Source organism: Paramormyrops kingsleyae, chromosome 19 (assembly GCF_048594095.1).
Source record: "Paramormyrops kingsleyae isolate MSU_618 chromosome 19, PKINGS_0.4, whole genome shotgun sequence".
In the NCBI taxonomy this organism is placed as follows: Eukaryota; Metazoa; Chordata; class Actinopteri; order Osteoglossiformes; family Mormyridae; genus Paramormyrops; species Paramormyrops kingsleyae.
Window position 1 is genome coordinate 7,358,891 of NC_132815.1, and position 16,833 is coordinate 7,375,723.

General features: G+C 46.5%; 1 protein-coding gene across 5 annotated transcripts; it reads right to left on the reverse strand.

Moving 5' to 3' along the window:
* Positions 1-51: 51 nt before the first annotated feature.
* reps1 (RALBP1 associated Eps domain containing 1) lies at positions 52-16,536 on the reverse strand. 5 transcript variants are annotated; one of them, XR_011984130.1, is made up of 21 exons: positions 15,111-15,833; positions 13,768-13,891; positions 12,093-12,286; positions 11,430-11,520; positions 10,373-10,485; positions 9,593-9,755; positions 9,442-9,505; positions 8,600-8,754; positions 8,302-8,423; positions 7,661-7,741; positions 6,980-7,067; positions 5,332-5,433; positions 4,707-4,779; positions 4,417-4,547; positions 4,245-4,309; positions 3,488-3,661; positions 3,059-3,172; positions 2,363-2,511; positions 1,979-2,084; positions 1,350-1,517; positions 52-1,306 (listed from the first exon to the last, which is right to left on the reverse strand). XR_011984130.1 is itself a non-coding variant. In XM_023797122.2 (20 exons), the coding sequence occupies exons 1-20, from the start codon at positions 16,010-16,012 to the stop codon at positions 1,449-1,451; spliced, it is 2,331 nt and encodes a 776-aa protein (XP_023652890.1). In that variant the 5' UTR covers positions 16,013-16,536; the 3' UTR covers positions 52-1,448. The 5 variants fall into 5 exon arrangements, 4 of the variants coding, with proteins under 4 accessions (XP_023652890.1, XP_023652888.2, XP_023652886.2 ...); XM_023797122.2 differs by lacking the exon at positions 15,111-15,833 and adding an exon at positions 15,860-16,536 and having other exon boundaries at positions 52-1,517; XM_023797120.2 differs by having other exon boundaries at positions 52-1,517; positions 7,661-7,738; positions 15,111-15,834.
* Positions 16,537-16,833: the final 297 nt, after the last annotated feature.

Here is a 16,833-nt window from a genome sequence, read left to right on the forward strand (position 1 = left end):
TCTGTAGTTCTTCATTACTGCTTGATAAACAGGCTTCTGGGAAATACGAGAGGCCATTAAAATATTGTGCTGTTTTTATTTCTTGCGTAAAAATCACACAGCGGCTAGTTCATTCTGCAGAGACACATCCATGCAGTTAAACATCTATGATCTCACAGCCATAATATAAGCAATTAAATAGAATATTTGCTGTTAGTCAGCAATTAATGCAAATTTACATATGAGATCAAAGGTGTGTATCATACAATATACAAGATACCCCTTATACAGTACATCAACCTGAACAGCAGGAGAAAGGCTCGCCTTGGTTCAAAACAGGAAAAAAAATATATATATATTAAAGTGAAAACCTGAATGCCAGAAATAAGGCTTAGATGTCCAGGAGATGGAGGAAAACAAGAAAGACATGGAAAAAAACAGGTGCCAACATAATCAAATCATACTAGACTTTTAGGTGCCAATGTAAGTCAGTATTTAGGATTAGACAGAGAACAGGTGGTTATTTATTTATTTTTTTTAAAAAGATGTGTTTTAGAGCATGAATAACATGCAGGTCGAAATGGGTTCCAGGAGGAATGAAGGTGGAAGAAAGTGCAACCAATAAACTTCAGAATCTTATGAGGAAACAGGACTTTTTCAGATGATGAACTGTGTTAAGGAAAGGGCAGTGTCCGTGAAGGAAGGCTAGGGAAGGGGTTTAAAACGCAGAAACTGTGGCTGTCATGAATCATACGGGGGGTTGACAGGCGACTCATCCTGTTAGTTTTAACTACTGAAGGCCAAGTGAAATTAAGAGAACAGAAGAAACACACACACACACACACACACAAAATGAGAAGCAGAAGCCTTGTTGCGTGAGTGTACAGATTCGTAAGGTATGTCCAGATCGGACCAAACGCACTCGGAAAGAAAGCCTTCATGGTTACTACAGCACGCCGGATAATTCCATGGCGTTCCTGACCGCGCTGCAGGGGGAAGCGTCTCCCAGTCAACGTCCTCCATGGCCTGCACTCTCGCCAGGACGAGGGCCGGCTCCCGCGCGGCTCTGCCACCCACAGCTCTACTCAGTCTCTCACAATCGCACACACATCATGGGGAGCAGGTGCACGGGCGCCGGGATGCAGACGAGCCCCAGTGTCCCGTTTGATTCTTGCAACCGTGATGTTTAAGCTTGTAACTAAATTGGCAGGTGAAAGCGCGGGGGGGGGGCTTCCTGCCCCAAAACCGTCCAGGTTAACATGGTCTATGGCCCACTGGCGTCTGCTGGGGCGAGTCAGCTGAAGTATAGACAAGGTGTAGATGGGGGGTGGACTGGAGCATCCTGGCAGAGGTGAGGTCTGAACCAGAAGGTGGACTGGAGCATCCTGGCAGAGGTGAGGTCTGAACCAGAAGGTGGACTGGAGCATCCTGGCAGAGGTGAGGTCTGAACCAGAAGGTGGACGTGTGCATTACAGGTGTGAAAACGGTCTAAGCTGCTCAAGTTGGACCTCCAATGATATCCTCTCCTCGAGCAGATCCTGCAGCAGAAAGGCATACACACACGTCTTCAGGCTCTTTCTGACAATTTTTTCGATATCCATTTATACACGGTCTAAAAGGCTCATCTATCAGAGGGTTCTCAAAGCATCCGGTGACGCTTTCCATTAAGGGCACCTTCATAATGCATTCATAGAATATTCAGTGCACGTTCATAATGCATTCATAGAACATTCATAAGCAGCATGCAAGTACACCTTAACATCCTAACATCCTTTAACAGCTTTAATATACATTAATAACAATTATACAATATTATAATACAATTATAATGCTTGTTATTATTATATAATGTATATTACAGGGATGTTAAGGTACACATACATGATGTTTATAAATGTTTTATGAATACATTATGAAGGTGTCCCGAAAGTTTTATGAATGCGATACAGAAGCATTATGAAGGTGCAGTTCATGTAAGGCGTTACCCAACATTCTTTACCTTCAGCTGCTGCTGCAGTTCGCTATTGAGTCTGGCCAACACCGTGTTTGTCTCCTTGTTTCTTCTGATAGAGGCCTGTATGGCCTTCTTATCCTTACCGACTGATCTGTTAGACAACACAGGAGACTTCACGTCACGTGATCAACCGTGAACATGTCAACGATTAGGGAATGACGTCATTGCACTATTGAGGTAGTAATCCAAATACAGTGAAGAAATACCTGGCTGGCACAATAAAGATGTAAGCAAACGTGCCGTTAGATTTGTTGCTGAGCACCTGCATAAATGAGGTACCAGCACGTGCCCAGGTGCAGATCTCCCTGGACAAAATGAATAATGACTAAATAAGCTGCTCCTTTTCCCAGTTCGAGCTCGACCTCATACCTGGGGATGGACAGCTGTGTGCTCAGCACGGCCGGCACCACGTTCTGCTTCTGCGGGGGCTCCTCCGCCTCCGGTCTCAGCTCATCCTCCGACTTTAACCTCCGGCGCACAGGCTTTGGGGGCGGGGCCAGGGGTGTGGCCCCTTTGGTCTGGGGAGATACGAGCAAACCTGAGCACATCGCAAGGCGTGGAACAAGACTCTCCATATCAGCAAGTACTACATCAGCAGGAATCATTCATCAAAAAGATCTTTCTTGGTCTATAAACTGGATTCTACGCACAGTACTGTGCAAAAAGTCTTAGGCTGTCGAAGAAAATGTTTAAAATCTTCATTTTGCTGTAAAACTACAATATTATGTCTAAGTGTAACAGCTTAGCTATTTCTAAACCTCCCCTAAAATCTCCACAATCTAAAATGTACGTGTATTTTTTTGATTCGACCAATAGCTAACTACGTTTAGCCAATCGAGTGAGCTGGCAGAGAACTTTAATGAATGCATGGAATGACTAAGATGGCCCTGAGGAGAGGTTTGGGAACCAGAGCGATGTTCATATTAGCTTCCCAACCTTTGCACAGTGCTGTATGTGCAATTACGAGCTTTGGAAAGAACCAGTTTGTTTATAGACCAACAGAAAGATGCAAATGGCTCTCGCTGGATGTTGATGCGAGTCTGCAGGGTGCACTGTCCTACACACCGAGTTCACAGTAGCTGTGGCCCTGTCCTCGGCCTGAGGATCGGCCTTCGGGGTGCGTAACGAAGCCGGCGGCTCACCAGGCTTCTCCGGTTGCGTGGGCAGACGGCAGGCGCTCTGTGCAAACACCCGTAACGCAAAGGTCTGAGCATCACCGCTGTCATCACGTTCATGCACAGTGACAGCGATACCTGGCTTACTCATACATGAAGATTCTTCTGAAACAATCCAGAATGGTTACCTCCATCCAAGGGCACAACAAGCCGGGCTCCGACTGACGAGTCAAACTGCCGATAAATATCTGTGCTTCTTTACGCGAGAATCGCGCCAACCAGCAGGGGGAGTAGTAGGGTAGCACTTACTCCACCTGAATGTTTGGTAGCGCCCGGACGTAGGAGCCGGTGGTGGGGGGGGGGGGGGCTCCCCACTAACCTGAGCTCCCTCCGCGTGCTTCTCCGTCTCTTCCGAGGGCTGCTCCACGGCGAACGCCTGAAATTGGCTGAAGTCGGCAAAGTTGGGCTGCTCGGGGATCTGCTGGGGCGAGGTGCTGGCGTGGGGCCCCAGGCCGTCGCCGTCCGCCGGGCGGTGTGCATGTGAGCCCGCGGCCTGGGGTCAGAGGTCACACAGGTTAAGCGGGGAGCCAGGTCTCCGAGGGAAGTGGCAAGTTCCCTCTCAAAGGACCGGCTATTGTCAATGAAAATGAAACGGCCTGCATTAAAATACGAGCAGTAATGTATGTATATTCATGTATATTCAAGCTATAAATTATTAAAAACAATTTTTAAAAATGACGACCTGCAAGAAGCACCATATTCTAGTGCTTTCTCACCAGAGGTGGGGAAAAGTGCTGTTCTTATGGGTTTATATGAAGCCATTCATCAATCAGCACATTTGACGACACTTAAGAAGTTACAGGTAAAGGACAAAAAGTCAAATAACTCGGTGCTTCATTACAGAAGTGTTTCCCAATCCAGTCCTCAGGGACCCTCAGCCAGTCCATGCTTTTCATCTCTCCAAGCCCCTGGTGGGCTTAGCAAAAACATGGCCTGTCAGGCAGGGACCAGGGAGGGAGCAAATACGTGGACCGGCTGTGGGTCCCCGCGGACCGTGATGGGAAACGCTGCATTACAGAAGTGACTGCAACGCCAGGCAGCTCACGTCTGCTGACAAGGTGTGAAGATGGACGAACCTGAGTCGGCTGCGGCCTGGGGGGCACAGCCGGGGCATAGGGGACAACTCCGGTTTGCTGCTGTCCTGGGGGGCCCAGCACGGGGAGGGGTTAAACGGATTTGCCGCATGCACATAAATAAATAAATAATAAAAGCCAAGGAAGTCTTTGGAGAGAGCAGCTGCGTCAGTACCTGCAGGGACGGCGGTGAAGCTCCTGTTCATGTCTAAAGACGAGGACCTCGAGTGCGAGGCGTGGGGCCGGGGGGGTGGCGGGGGGGGGGCCACTGCCTTAAGCCCTTCAGGAGACGTACCCGAATGAGACCTGCAAGGGGGGGGGGGGGGGGGGGTCGGGGGAGAAGCGTTCACAAGCGCTTTGGCACTCTGTCAAGTTCAAATGGCAACCATGTATTTACACAGTTCGGGGTGAAACAGACACTCGGGGTAAAAACAGACTGTTCACAGGAAACAGAAGGCAGCCAACCTCTGCCTCGTGACCACACTTGCAATCGGTTCTTGATCCGAAGTGAAGGAATCAGAGCTGCTGTAACCGTCACCTGATTGGGCGGAAAAAGGCCATAAAAGCATGCACTTCTGGACAGCTTTCCCTAAGATGCAATACAATGGGCCTCAAAGCCCTTTCTACACCGACCCTGCAACCCTAGGGAGGACAGACAGGAAAACCTCCATCCAGGCGGGTGGGGAGCTACTGGGATCCATAATGTCGTATCAACATCTATGACCTCGCGGCAAGAACTAGGTTCAGTGAATAAATATTCATTTACAGATATAAATGAATGAACAAACAGCTACATTTCAAGATATCTATTAAAACTGAAACGTTGAAATAAAAAAAAAAAATGCTTGCACATGAAATGAAATGCGAGATTCCCCTCAAGATCAACCCCCTTCTCCAAATGCGAAAACTCTCAGGAGATGCAGCTAAACCAAGGAGACCAAACACAGACCACCTAACACTCTGCAGTGCAAACTGCTACAGGTGTCTGGAAGCTGAACTACTGCATGCAACCCGATGGCAGCTTAGTGGTTTAGAGCCTCTGGATGCGGCCAGGCTGCACCCCGGTCCCTACGGGGAGGCAGACGCATACCTACGGGGTTGCTGGCTCCAAACTTTATAGAATTTGGCAGCTTATTTTCTTCTGACAGCTCAGGCGGTTTGGCCATCAGAGGGCTTGTGGGATGAGCATGGTCTGCGAAGAGAAGACGACAAAAGCAGAATGTTTGTATATTGAGCACATTTCGCAAACGTCACCCAAAACTGTCCGGTAAGGCAGCAACACTCCTGTGATTGTCAGTGATAGTGCAGGTCAGGTGACCTTGTACCTTGAGTTATGACCGCCTACGTTCTGCTTCAGTCTGCTCTCACAGACGCAGACCACGGTCCTGATGCCAGCCTGAGACCTGCACTGCATCCCCCACTGGAATCTTGCCCTGTTTACTTCCTGGTATTGTGCTGTTCTTGCCTGTTCCCAGTTCCCACTAACTCCTGAACGGAAGACCCTGCCACAGTTAACTTGTTGCCCAGGACTCAGTCTCTGTGTTACATTTCCTATCCTGCAAGACGCTTTCATGGTCTCTAAATACGGTGTTCCTATACATGTGTTTTACACGTTAAATAAGAGCAGCAATTTAATATGCAATCTGAGTAAAAGTTAATGTACGACAAGCTGAGAATTATGTGGTTTTAAACACATGGCTGCAGAGGCAAAAGAAAAACCCAACTAATTTGCTGTGGAGTTTAAAAATGCACTTGGGGTGCATTAACTCACATATACCACAGTTACTACACATCTGGCTTACACTCTGCACCTAAAGACATTTTCAATTTATATGGCAAAAAAGGGTTTATTAGAAGAACTACTGTTTTCCACCAACGAATAAACATTTCCGTTAATTTTAAATTGTGTTCTGCAGCCGGAACATTAAGTCGTGTCAATTAGAATTAAAGATTATAACTGTGCAGTAGTTTACTACAGTGATCCGCTTGGACAGCACTACGCATGTGTTAAAAAAAAAATTTAATTGATCAACAACCTTTTGACCATGCAGATTCAAGAATTGAACAGTGCTGGGATATAACAATGCTTAACAGATTAACACTGTACATAAAGATCCACAATAACTCAAAGGGGGGCAGTAAGGCTATAGAGCATTAAGGCAGTGTTTATCAAACCAGTCCTCAGGGACCTCCAGGCAGTCCATGTTTTTGCGTTTTGGGAGGGAACAAAAATGTGGACCGCCTGGCAGGCAGGGACCGGGGAGGGAGCAAAAATGTGGACCGCCTGGCAGGCAGGGACCGGGGAGGGAGCAAAAATGTGGACCGCCTGGCAGGCAGGGACCGGGGAGGGAGCAAAAATGTGGACCGCCTGGCAGGCAGGGACCGGGGAGGGAGCAAAAACATGGACCGCCTGGCAGGGACCAGGGAGGGAGCAAAAATGTGGACCACCTGGCACGGACCGGGGAGGGAGCAAAAATGTGGACCGCCTGGCAGGGAGCAAAAATGTGGACCGCCTGGCAGGGAGCAAAAATGTGGACCGCCTGGCAGGGACCGGGGAGGGAGCAAAAATGTGGACCGCCTGGCAGGGAGCAAAAATGTGGACCGCCTGGCAGGGACCTGGGAGGGAGCAAAAATGTGGACTGTCTGGCAGGGACCCGAGGGCCGGATAGGGAAACTCTGCCCTAGGGGAGACTAAAGGAAGACGCCCCCGCCGAGACGGGGATGGAGGGGGCCGTTACCGCTTCCAGTTCTCTTCAGCTCCATCTCCTGCATGTGGATCTTGCTGGGGGTCATGCGGATTGGGACGGGATGCACTATCGCCGTGTCCTGTGCAGGGGAAAGACACGCCCCGGTTGGCAGCCGTCATGCCACGTCACCCGCGAGCTGTTCACCCCGGTAAACCTCCGCAAATCCAACATGGCAGCCAAACTATGTGACTAAATATACCAGTTAGTATTTGATCCTTTTGCAGTTCTAACAGATGCATCAAAACACGTCAGACTCTTTATAACAAAATTTCATCTAGTCATCCACAAAGAGAGGTTAAAACCAATCAATTACTTATATGATAAGCAGTTTCTGAACTGGCTGAAAACTTTTCTTCAACTCAATGTATAAATGGAAGGAAAGCAACATCTAAGAAATGGATCAATATCAGCATAGGATCCTTTTACTTAATTAGTGGTTTAAAGTAAATTCTTAATTAGCATGAATAAAAAAAATCATTCTACCTGGGATTTAACAGACATTCAAAGCAAAGACTGGCAGCATAACTTGTGAGGTGTGTTTGATAAAGGCATGCTTGTAACTGATAGGTGATGCCATACTGCATCTGCTGTGCATAGCGTTAGCATGTGACCTGGGGGGGGCAGAGTTAATAAAACAATTAATGAAACAGGCACACTCAGTGATTCACTTACAGGATCAGCTGGTGCAATGTTAGAATCAAATTGGGTCAGAGTTTGTGAGCTTGAAGAGCGTTCGCTAAAAGTCTCCCACTGCTGGAGAAAATCAGAGACAAAATCAGCGCTGTGTAGAGGGGGAGGGGAAGGGGAGGGGGAGGGGAAGGGGGGGGAGGGGGAGGGGGAGGGGGAGGGGGGGGAAGGGGGGGGAAGGGGGGCGAGACAGATGCCCTGATGGAGAGAATGAAGGCATCTTCAATAACGATCAATTAGCAAAAGTGAGCGAGAGAGAGCAATGAACCCAGTTAGTAAGAACCTGATCATAAGAAGTAAGATGATATTTGCAAAAAATAAACAACTTGAAAAGAAAAATTGCTTCTGATATACTACAAAAACAGAAATAGTGTAAGATTCCAACTATCTGCAGATAAAATCTCTCAGCAAAATAGGTCTATTAAACCACTCAGAGGGCAAAATCTGAACATAACCACAAAGTACCTCATTTAATATTAATGCAGGATTGTGCAATGAAGTGGTAAATAGACTGTGGAACAAGTTCAAATACCTGCAGTAAATCACTAGGTAACTTAAGAATGCATGACAGTCACCCCTGAGTGAACCTATTTCTTTGTGACGATGACCAACAGAGCTTGACGAACCTCGTTGCTCTGATTCAACTCCGGCCAGTTCTGGTTGAGCGAAGGCATGGAGGGAGATTTATTTGGAGTCACTTCCACAGGAGAGTTTGGGTACCCGACGTCCTGGACTTGGTCTGGGACTTCTGAGAGAGCAACACGGGGCGGGGAGTTCAGAGGAGCTCACAGCACCACATGAAAAATTCAATCACATGAAAAATTCTATCACAAGGCACCCGGGATGAATGGTGAATGATTAAAAACACGGCAGAAAGTGGCAGCATGTAATCCAGTAAACAGGCATGGTACAAGTGGCTCTTACCCGCTGAGTCATCCAGATCGATGAGTTTGGGCATCAGGCTTTCCGGAAGCTTCTCCGGGAGGTCGTAGCCGTTTTTTCTTGCCACTACCAGGTGAAACGCCGCACAGAATTCGTCCAGCGTTAACGCACCGTCCTTGTCGAAATCCGACAGCTCCCTGAAATGCAAAGTGTATAAATATGGTTGTTGAGAATAACCAAAACAGGAATCACTGCAGTTTTAAAAAGGAATTCCCTCTTTCACTGCAGTGCCACCGCAGGGGATACTGTGTACAGACTCTCAATAGGATACTGCACAGAAAAATAAACTTTTTTTCCCCCCATTTTTAATGATCAGTTTTGCAATGAAGCAGAAGTGCTCAGTTATTTTGACAGCAACTAGGCCAATATTCATGGAAAGTATGTCGATATAACAGACTGAATATTTTGAAAAGTAAAATCTTTATAAACAACTACAAAAGATTACAAACAGTTAAAACATTCTAAATAAGATGTTTAAGATAAGCTTTTGATAAATAATCAAAAAAAAGAATCCTCTGGTTTGACATTACTAAAAATCCTCTTTCAAAGAGTCAGTAAAATGGTATCTTCACCTAAAGGCGTTAAAACACAGACAATACAATAAAACGTGTTTAACAGAAAAAGGAGTTTTGCATGCAAAGACACACAGGTGGATCTTCAACTGTAAGTCAAAACATGAGTCAGCCTGTTATGTCCCAATTGACAACTTGAATAGGTGACCTGATCCCAAAAGTTACTGAGCTACTGAATAGAAGCTGTTCTCATGCAGAAAAAAAATAATACTTACTGCTCAGCCCATGAAACCAAGTTTGACACGGACTTACCAAATGTGAGACAGCTCGAGAATGGGCAACTTCGATTTAGTGAAGAACTCTTTGGCAGCAGAGCCTGAAATGGAGAATTTGAGCACATTGAGGGCGGGAATTAAAAGAGCGTAAGAGATGCGGGCTTCCAAGCCGAAAGCAGGTCACTCACCGGGGATGAAGCCATTCAGGTCAGGTTGGATGGTCTTGAACTGATTGATGTAATACTGCCTTTGCTCGTCTGTGATTTTCCATGGGTCGTCGTAACTGCTGGACTGCCTTTGGAGTTCATTGGAGGTTGTGGCAGAGGCCGCGGTCCTTATTGTCGTGCTCTCCTGGCCACGTCAAGGGAGAGAAGGAAAACAACAAAACACTCAAAAGCACTGGAAAAGCAGGACATCGGGTTCACTCGGCAAGAAGAATACTTTTCCATTATTGACAAACAGCACTGACTTTAACATTTTTACCAAGTGTGCAGGTTAGAATGTCAATATGTGAATTAAGACTTAAAGCAAACCAAAGGCAGAAAAGTTCTTAGCAAGAGCTGGTAAAACAACCGCTACGTATCAGCAGAAAAAAAACCCTACAAGAAAACCTTTGGACTAAAAAGATATTTAGAGTTCAAAGTGCAAAAACATTTTTGGTTCCTCTAAATCACTTTGATAAAACTGAAGCACAGTAACTGTGAAAATGTAAAAAGTGATTAGTCACTGCTGCAGAGTTGGGAAGACTGAAATATAAACAGAAGATAAGAACCTGTGTTATTTACAAACATGCCTTCGCCAGCGGGCTTCCGGATTTCTATCTGCCCTTCAGCCATGCAACTTTCTCGATGTAGGACTGTCCACAGATGAAAGTTCCCCCAGACTCCACCACTGCCCCCCAACTCGAAATCACTCCGCAAGATGCCGGAACATTCCATCAGAAGCATAGAAAGGTGCCACAGAAGTACCTGGACTGACGAGGGGTGCACGGTGGGAAGGGTACTTGAGGGAGGCGTGTCTGTGAAGCTGACCCAACTCTCCTGAACGGGGGGCGACCACATCCCGTCACCCGTCACTGGCCCTTCGGGGGGGGGGGGGGCGGCACAGACATAAAACAATCAACCAAGACACCAGGTACATTCCTTATGAGTCTTAACCACAGAAAGCACTGGGGGAAACATCACCAATTCATCAAGCTGGATTTGTCCAGATGCTGGTTTTATGATGAAAAACTTTACAGGATGACAATGGTTAGGGTCAGGTCAAGTTTCTGTGTAAATTCATGGAATCTCATGGCCTGACTGGCACAATTCACACAATTTTTAGAGCTTTACGAAGAGTCGGAGACAGCTGGAGGAGCAGTCACGCACAGCCTGCTGATGGTTAGGCCTGGGGTCTACGCTCCGCTTTCTGACACACGACCTCACAGCGACCTCCATGTCACCTGCTGGCCAGAGGGGGACCTTCATGTTCTCAGCGGGGTTTGTTAGGCAAATCGGCCAGCGGGTGGCAGTTTTATGACTACTGACCACCGCTGCCTAGCTTAACCTAAAAAAGATAACTAAAACAAAATAATGCAAAGTTTAAACCAGTTCACAAAAAAATCTAGCCTGAGTTACAAACGTTCAACTTTCCCACTTCAGCAGGAAACAGACTGAATGGGTTTTTCAGATGCTGTGGTGTCAATGTCCACTTCATTCACTAGTTTAAATATTCTTAAAATTACTACGAGTGTTTCAGTCATTTGTTTACAAATTGATCAATCAATCAATCAATCCTAAGAAAGATAGTTTAAAGTTCAAGAGAAGACTCCATACTCTTTTGTCAACACATGCTAATATGACTAGCTAACTAGCTAAGTGCATTTAGAGGATGCTAACAACTCTTGGTCTGCATGTGACCCATCGCCTTGCAGCCAATGTCCCCGGGAGGTCACCGCCAAGCAGAACTCTGCAGTACCTGACTGTGCCTCTCAGAAGGGGGCCCAGACAGCACCGGCTACCACAGGCTGACGTTCCGAGTTACCTCCGCTAGCCTGGCGTTGGTGCTTCCTCCAGGTATGGGGTGAGGTGGGAGGGGACTGCGTCGGGGAGCCCACGGGCGAGGTCGTGTCAGGCTACGGGGGGGGGGGGGGGTGAAGCAGAATGGTCATCATTACCAACAGATCTAGGCTGCTCCTCTTCCTGCCAAGAGTTCAGGCTAGCATATTAGATTGTGGTGCATTTCTGTGCGATTATACCTGAAGAATTTTTAATGTACAAGACAGGATATTTCATCATTGTAAAAACTTGATGTATGGGCCTCTCCCCTCTCCAACAAGAATCCAATGTCCCTTAAGGTCAGTAGTACTGAAGAAAAATGCGATTCAGACCCGTTCTTTGATAAAACTTGAGAGACTCTTGTGAAACATCACGCACGTGTAGTGCCTTTCAGTACCGTGAAAGTGGCCGAACTCAGCTCAAAATAATTCATTACAACAATCCAAATTGCTCAATCCAAAGTTACATGCCGCTCTTCCAGAGGTGATAAGCATGTGACCAAATACAAAACTGCCATAAAAAAAAAAGGAAAAATTGTCACAATCCCTAATGATAACTGACAATTCCATCAAAAAGCGTCGGCCATTAGCTGACTGGCGTCTCACTCTCCTCCAACGTCAACGCTGCAAAGTGCGGAGGCAGAGCTCACCAGCGAGTCTATCGTGGGCACGCAGGGCTGGAGGGGCTCGTGAGTTGCAGCCTTCTTGGGCTGCACTCGGCCCGGAGGCCGCGGGATCACGCCGGAGTAAGGCGCCTGGTTCTCGGAGTCTGGGTACAGGGCGGCGTGTCTCACTTCCTGCTCGTTCTTTCCCACGGCGAACCGCGGCAGAGGCAAGTCCTTGACTGTGGACGGGCAGATGTGGGAGGGACTGTAACATAATGCTCTAACATAATGTGGACAACAGCTCACCGAGCAACCAGGGAGCAGCACTATAAGTAGACCGTGAACTAATGACGCGCTCATGTAATACGGCAGCAAGTGTGTAATAAAAAACCCACTTAATCACTGGCAACACGTCAAACTAACCACTCTGTATACAGTTTCATAAAGACGTACACATGTTCTTCTGATGTTAAACAAGCATCCCAGTAGGTAGGTATTTAAAAGTTTAATGCCATGTCAGCGTCCATGGCTATCTCATGGCAATAACTAGGTTCAGTTAAGTACTCATTCTGAGATAAGAACCAGATAAAATTAGACACACACACAAATATTTTGTGTGTGTGTGTCTGTGTGTACATATAAATAATTGAATTGATATATAAAAATGGATAGATGGGTATAAAAATGCGTAAATACCAGGAAGTCCAGTAAAATTGCATTCCTTAGTAACATTACTAAGATGCTTAGTAATGCTTAAAATTTTAAGGAAAGAAAAAACAAACTTAAGACAGAGTGCGCATCAAATATATCTGCGACAGAAATTCTAAAACCCTTCTTTGGAAAAACAAGAATCCCGTCAGAAGCTGCGAGGCAGTTCCTCTAGCCTACAGACGTAAGCGAGCTCCTTGGCTTGAGAAAGATAATGTCAATTTAGAAAATATTCACACTAGTGAATAACTGTCATAAACAACTTGACACATGAAAGAACTTTTGACTGTATTAAGCCTCCCCCCACAGCGGAGGAACATAACTGGCCTGCACTCTAAGATCCCAAGCCTTCTGCTTGGGGCTCGTAATTTCCTGTTTTACTTGCTTTGCCATTCCCGCTCGCATCTCAAGGCCTACAGGGATGTCTTTATTGCCTGCATATCCTCAGTGAATGCTTTTCCCCGGTTTCCCCTTCATCCTTTATCCCCTAAAACCCATCATCGCTCAGTGTTGGCCGCTCTTTGTTTTTGTAATTTTTGACGCGCCAACACTCTGTATGCTCTGCGGGAACATCATAATAGACACAACATTCACTAAAGCTGTACCAAGCGGATTCTAGCATACAAGGGAGATCGCGGAGATGTGAGAGCAGCATTAACTTCCAAGCACGTCCGGCTTCCTTGGTTGTTGTCCCATGTACATTTATAATAAAGCACAGACCGCGGCAATATGAGACAACAATGAGGCACCATTCGTTTTGGTGGCATGTGTTGCGATGTCTTACAACCGTTAATGATTTTCAAAGCTGTTTCTGAAAAGACCACAAAATGTGATTCCTACATGTAGAGATCTATAAACTAGGCCTAATTTATGAACTAAATTACAGGACAGTATCCTACAAAAAAAAAATTAACAAACCTCCAAATTCAGACTAAAGAAGAAATAATGGTAACTTATTAAGTCTGTAGCTGATCTAAAAAGATAAATGAAGACTGAGAACAGGCCAGCTTACCAGTGTTTAGGCTTTCCACCCGCAGTGGTAAGCCTGACTGGGCCACGGCTATGAGTTTTAATGCAATGTAGAACTGGCTTCTCCCAAAATGACCGAGACGTGTGGCTCCGCAGAGCTCTGTGATCTGCAAAAAAAAAAAAAAAAAGTAGCTCTTTAATACCACTGAGCGTAAATTAATCGGTAACACACTGCCGTCTATTTGCATAATGTATGGCTGTCCTTATAGACAGCTTCATAGCAGAATTCACCCAAGACCTGGTTTCAAGTTTACCAATAACCTCAGGGCCATTTTCAGAAATGAGCTGAAGCATTCATTAAGACAAACAAATTTACATCAAACAGACATGCACATACATAATATTTCAATTACATCAATCAAAAGTAAAAGGACAAAGCTTTCATATGCAGAGTTTTGTTTTAATTCAATTTATGTTTAGTGATGATGGATTTAAAGATGGCAGTGCTATCTTATCTCAGTTCATTTCACGTTAGTCTGTTTACAGAAAGTATATAAAATTTATAATTATGTTATACTCAAAATTGATAATGTATTACTTTACCTTGTGAGAGAATGATACATAAAAACAAAAGTGATTTAAAACAAAATGCTGGGGGTGGACCGACAATCTGTTTGAGGGTAACAGAATTTACCAGAATGAAGGATTTTGCTGATCAAACATTTCACCAGGAAAGAGGAAGTTGCACTTTGACAAGAGGATGTCCTAGAACAATGATGCACATGTAGGGACATTAAAAGAAGCAACTTTAGCAATGCTACTACAGTTTCATATTAATTTCAAAAACAGCTGTAGTTTGATCTACCATCACCGTCAACAACTGAACAGATGAGAACTTTGTCTTCTGTTGAAAAAAAATAACACTTATACTACTGTCTTAAACATACCAGCTTTCGGAATAGTGCTGTTCAAAAATATAAATTTTCTGATCACAGAGCCAAACATGTCAACATTTGATGTGCCGGATACAATCTATGCAAGTTGCAGTACACGACTCAGATAAAGGGGACGTTTAACATTTCCCTTGTGACAGTTGGTCCCGAATAGGAAATTAGAGTCCAAAGAAAACGCAGGCAGCGATTGTGACCTTAGGAAAAAACAGACCAGAAAAACTTAGAATAAATGTCGATTCAAAGCATGCATCAGCCAGACACACCCATGCCTATAATATGAGGCGAAGAAATGCACGTAACATTTTCAGACGACACGCACATTTTAATGAATATTTTTATTGCTGGCGTGTCATTCCCATCGCTTTAGTAAAATCCAGCATTTATGTGAGATTAACACTCTTTGAACTGATCAATTAAATACAGCCTCACCCACCGAAGCCGGTAAACAGGTGTGTCTCCGGGTTGACCCACACAGATCTCCCTTAATCGCCAGTGAGTGGAGAGCAGAAGTACAGGGATCCGGACTAAACAACCTAATTAATTTCCAACAAGCTCGTCTGTCATCTAGACTAAATCGCAGCAGTAGGCCGGAAAAAAAAAACATTTATAATTATGATTAGTGAATTTTCACGACTAGGGCGCAGAACTGCATGTTTAAAAGAGCGGCCACATCCCTTATTGAGGTTACGATAAAGTGCAGAAATACAGGATGCTGGCTGCCGGAGCGGAACGGCAGATAAGGGGGACACGCCAACCACATAGAGTTTACCATAACATTTTGCTAGATCATGGAAACTAGTGACATTATTCATGCGGGTTTAAAAAAAAAGGGGGACCAGCCCAGTTAAGGCGTCCAGGTCTTTAACCCCACGCACTGCGGTTCACTCATATGCAAGGAAATGACCATAAACCCTGCAAAGAGCCGATCCGCGCTTCCCAGGACAGGAGCATCCGCCTCCGCCGGTCGAGCACAGCTGTCCCGGCCGCAAGACGGACACTCAAGAAGGCGTAGCCCCCCGGCTCTCTCCACCGAGCCTCAAAGACACGGCGAAGGGCTGACAGGACGGTACGTCCGGCAGCGGAGCCCCAGCGCCCGGCGAGGGGAGGTCCGGCGTCTCCCTCCCTTAGCCCTTCACACACACACCCACCCCCGGCTTGACAGATGCTGAAGCGGAGGGTTACCTGCAGCACCACCTCGTTAGGCAGCTGGGCCGCTCGGAAGAGGTCGCGAACCCTACCGCTGGAGGCCACTTTCTTCGTGTTGTCCGTGTCGCAGTAGACGAACAGATCCGAGTAATATTTCTGCTCCACGTCGCTCAGGGTTAAAGTTTCCATTGTGGCGTAGAAACGCCGCGGGCGGGCTGGCTAGCTGGCTGGCTAACCGGGCTGCGTTAGCGACCACAAAGGGCGCAAAGCGCTGCGCGCCTCGGCTTCACGCTCGCTGCGCTGACGCCTCGAACCCCGCTACAAGTGGCCGCCGTATTTTAAAACTTCCCGATTAAAATAAATAGGCTACTTATACGGCTACCCAACTTTTACCCAGCTAACCGTAGCCTGCAAGTCTAAGTCTATATATGATTATATTAGCTAGCCAGGTAGCTAGCAGAGCAGCACAAAGTCGGCACCCAACTCCTGGACCCCGACGCTGGAGCCGCACGCCCAGCGGGAGCGATTCGAGTGCCGCGGAGCTCGCCTCCGTATCTTTCCGGCCTCTGACTTTTCTTTTTCTCGGCTGTTTCTCTGTAATTCCGCGAACGGCGTTAGCAGTAAAGTTTGGGGCTCTTTAGGTCGCTTCCCTGAACAGCCTGCGCCGCCATTCCTGTAGGCCGTGACGTCACCGCCGCACGCGGAGCGAGTCAGCAGCGCGAGCCTCCGGTGGGGCGGGGGTGTGTGTGTGTGTGTGTGTGTGTGTGTGTGGTGGGGGGGGGGGATTGTCCTTACCGGTCGCGCGCTGTGAGCTGCTACGGCTCTGCCGTTTATGTGGAGCAGCGTGTTTCATGTCAGGTTTGTGTGGCAGAGGACAGTGCGTTAGAGCAGCTGCAGAAATGCATGTTCCCGTTACAATTCCATGTCAGTGTATTGCATGGAGATCACACCCATGGACGATTCTAGAACATTTTAAAGAGGGCTTCAGCCGTCCTATGTTTTGTCTCAGG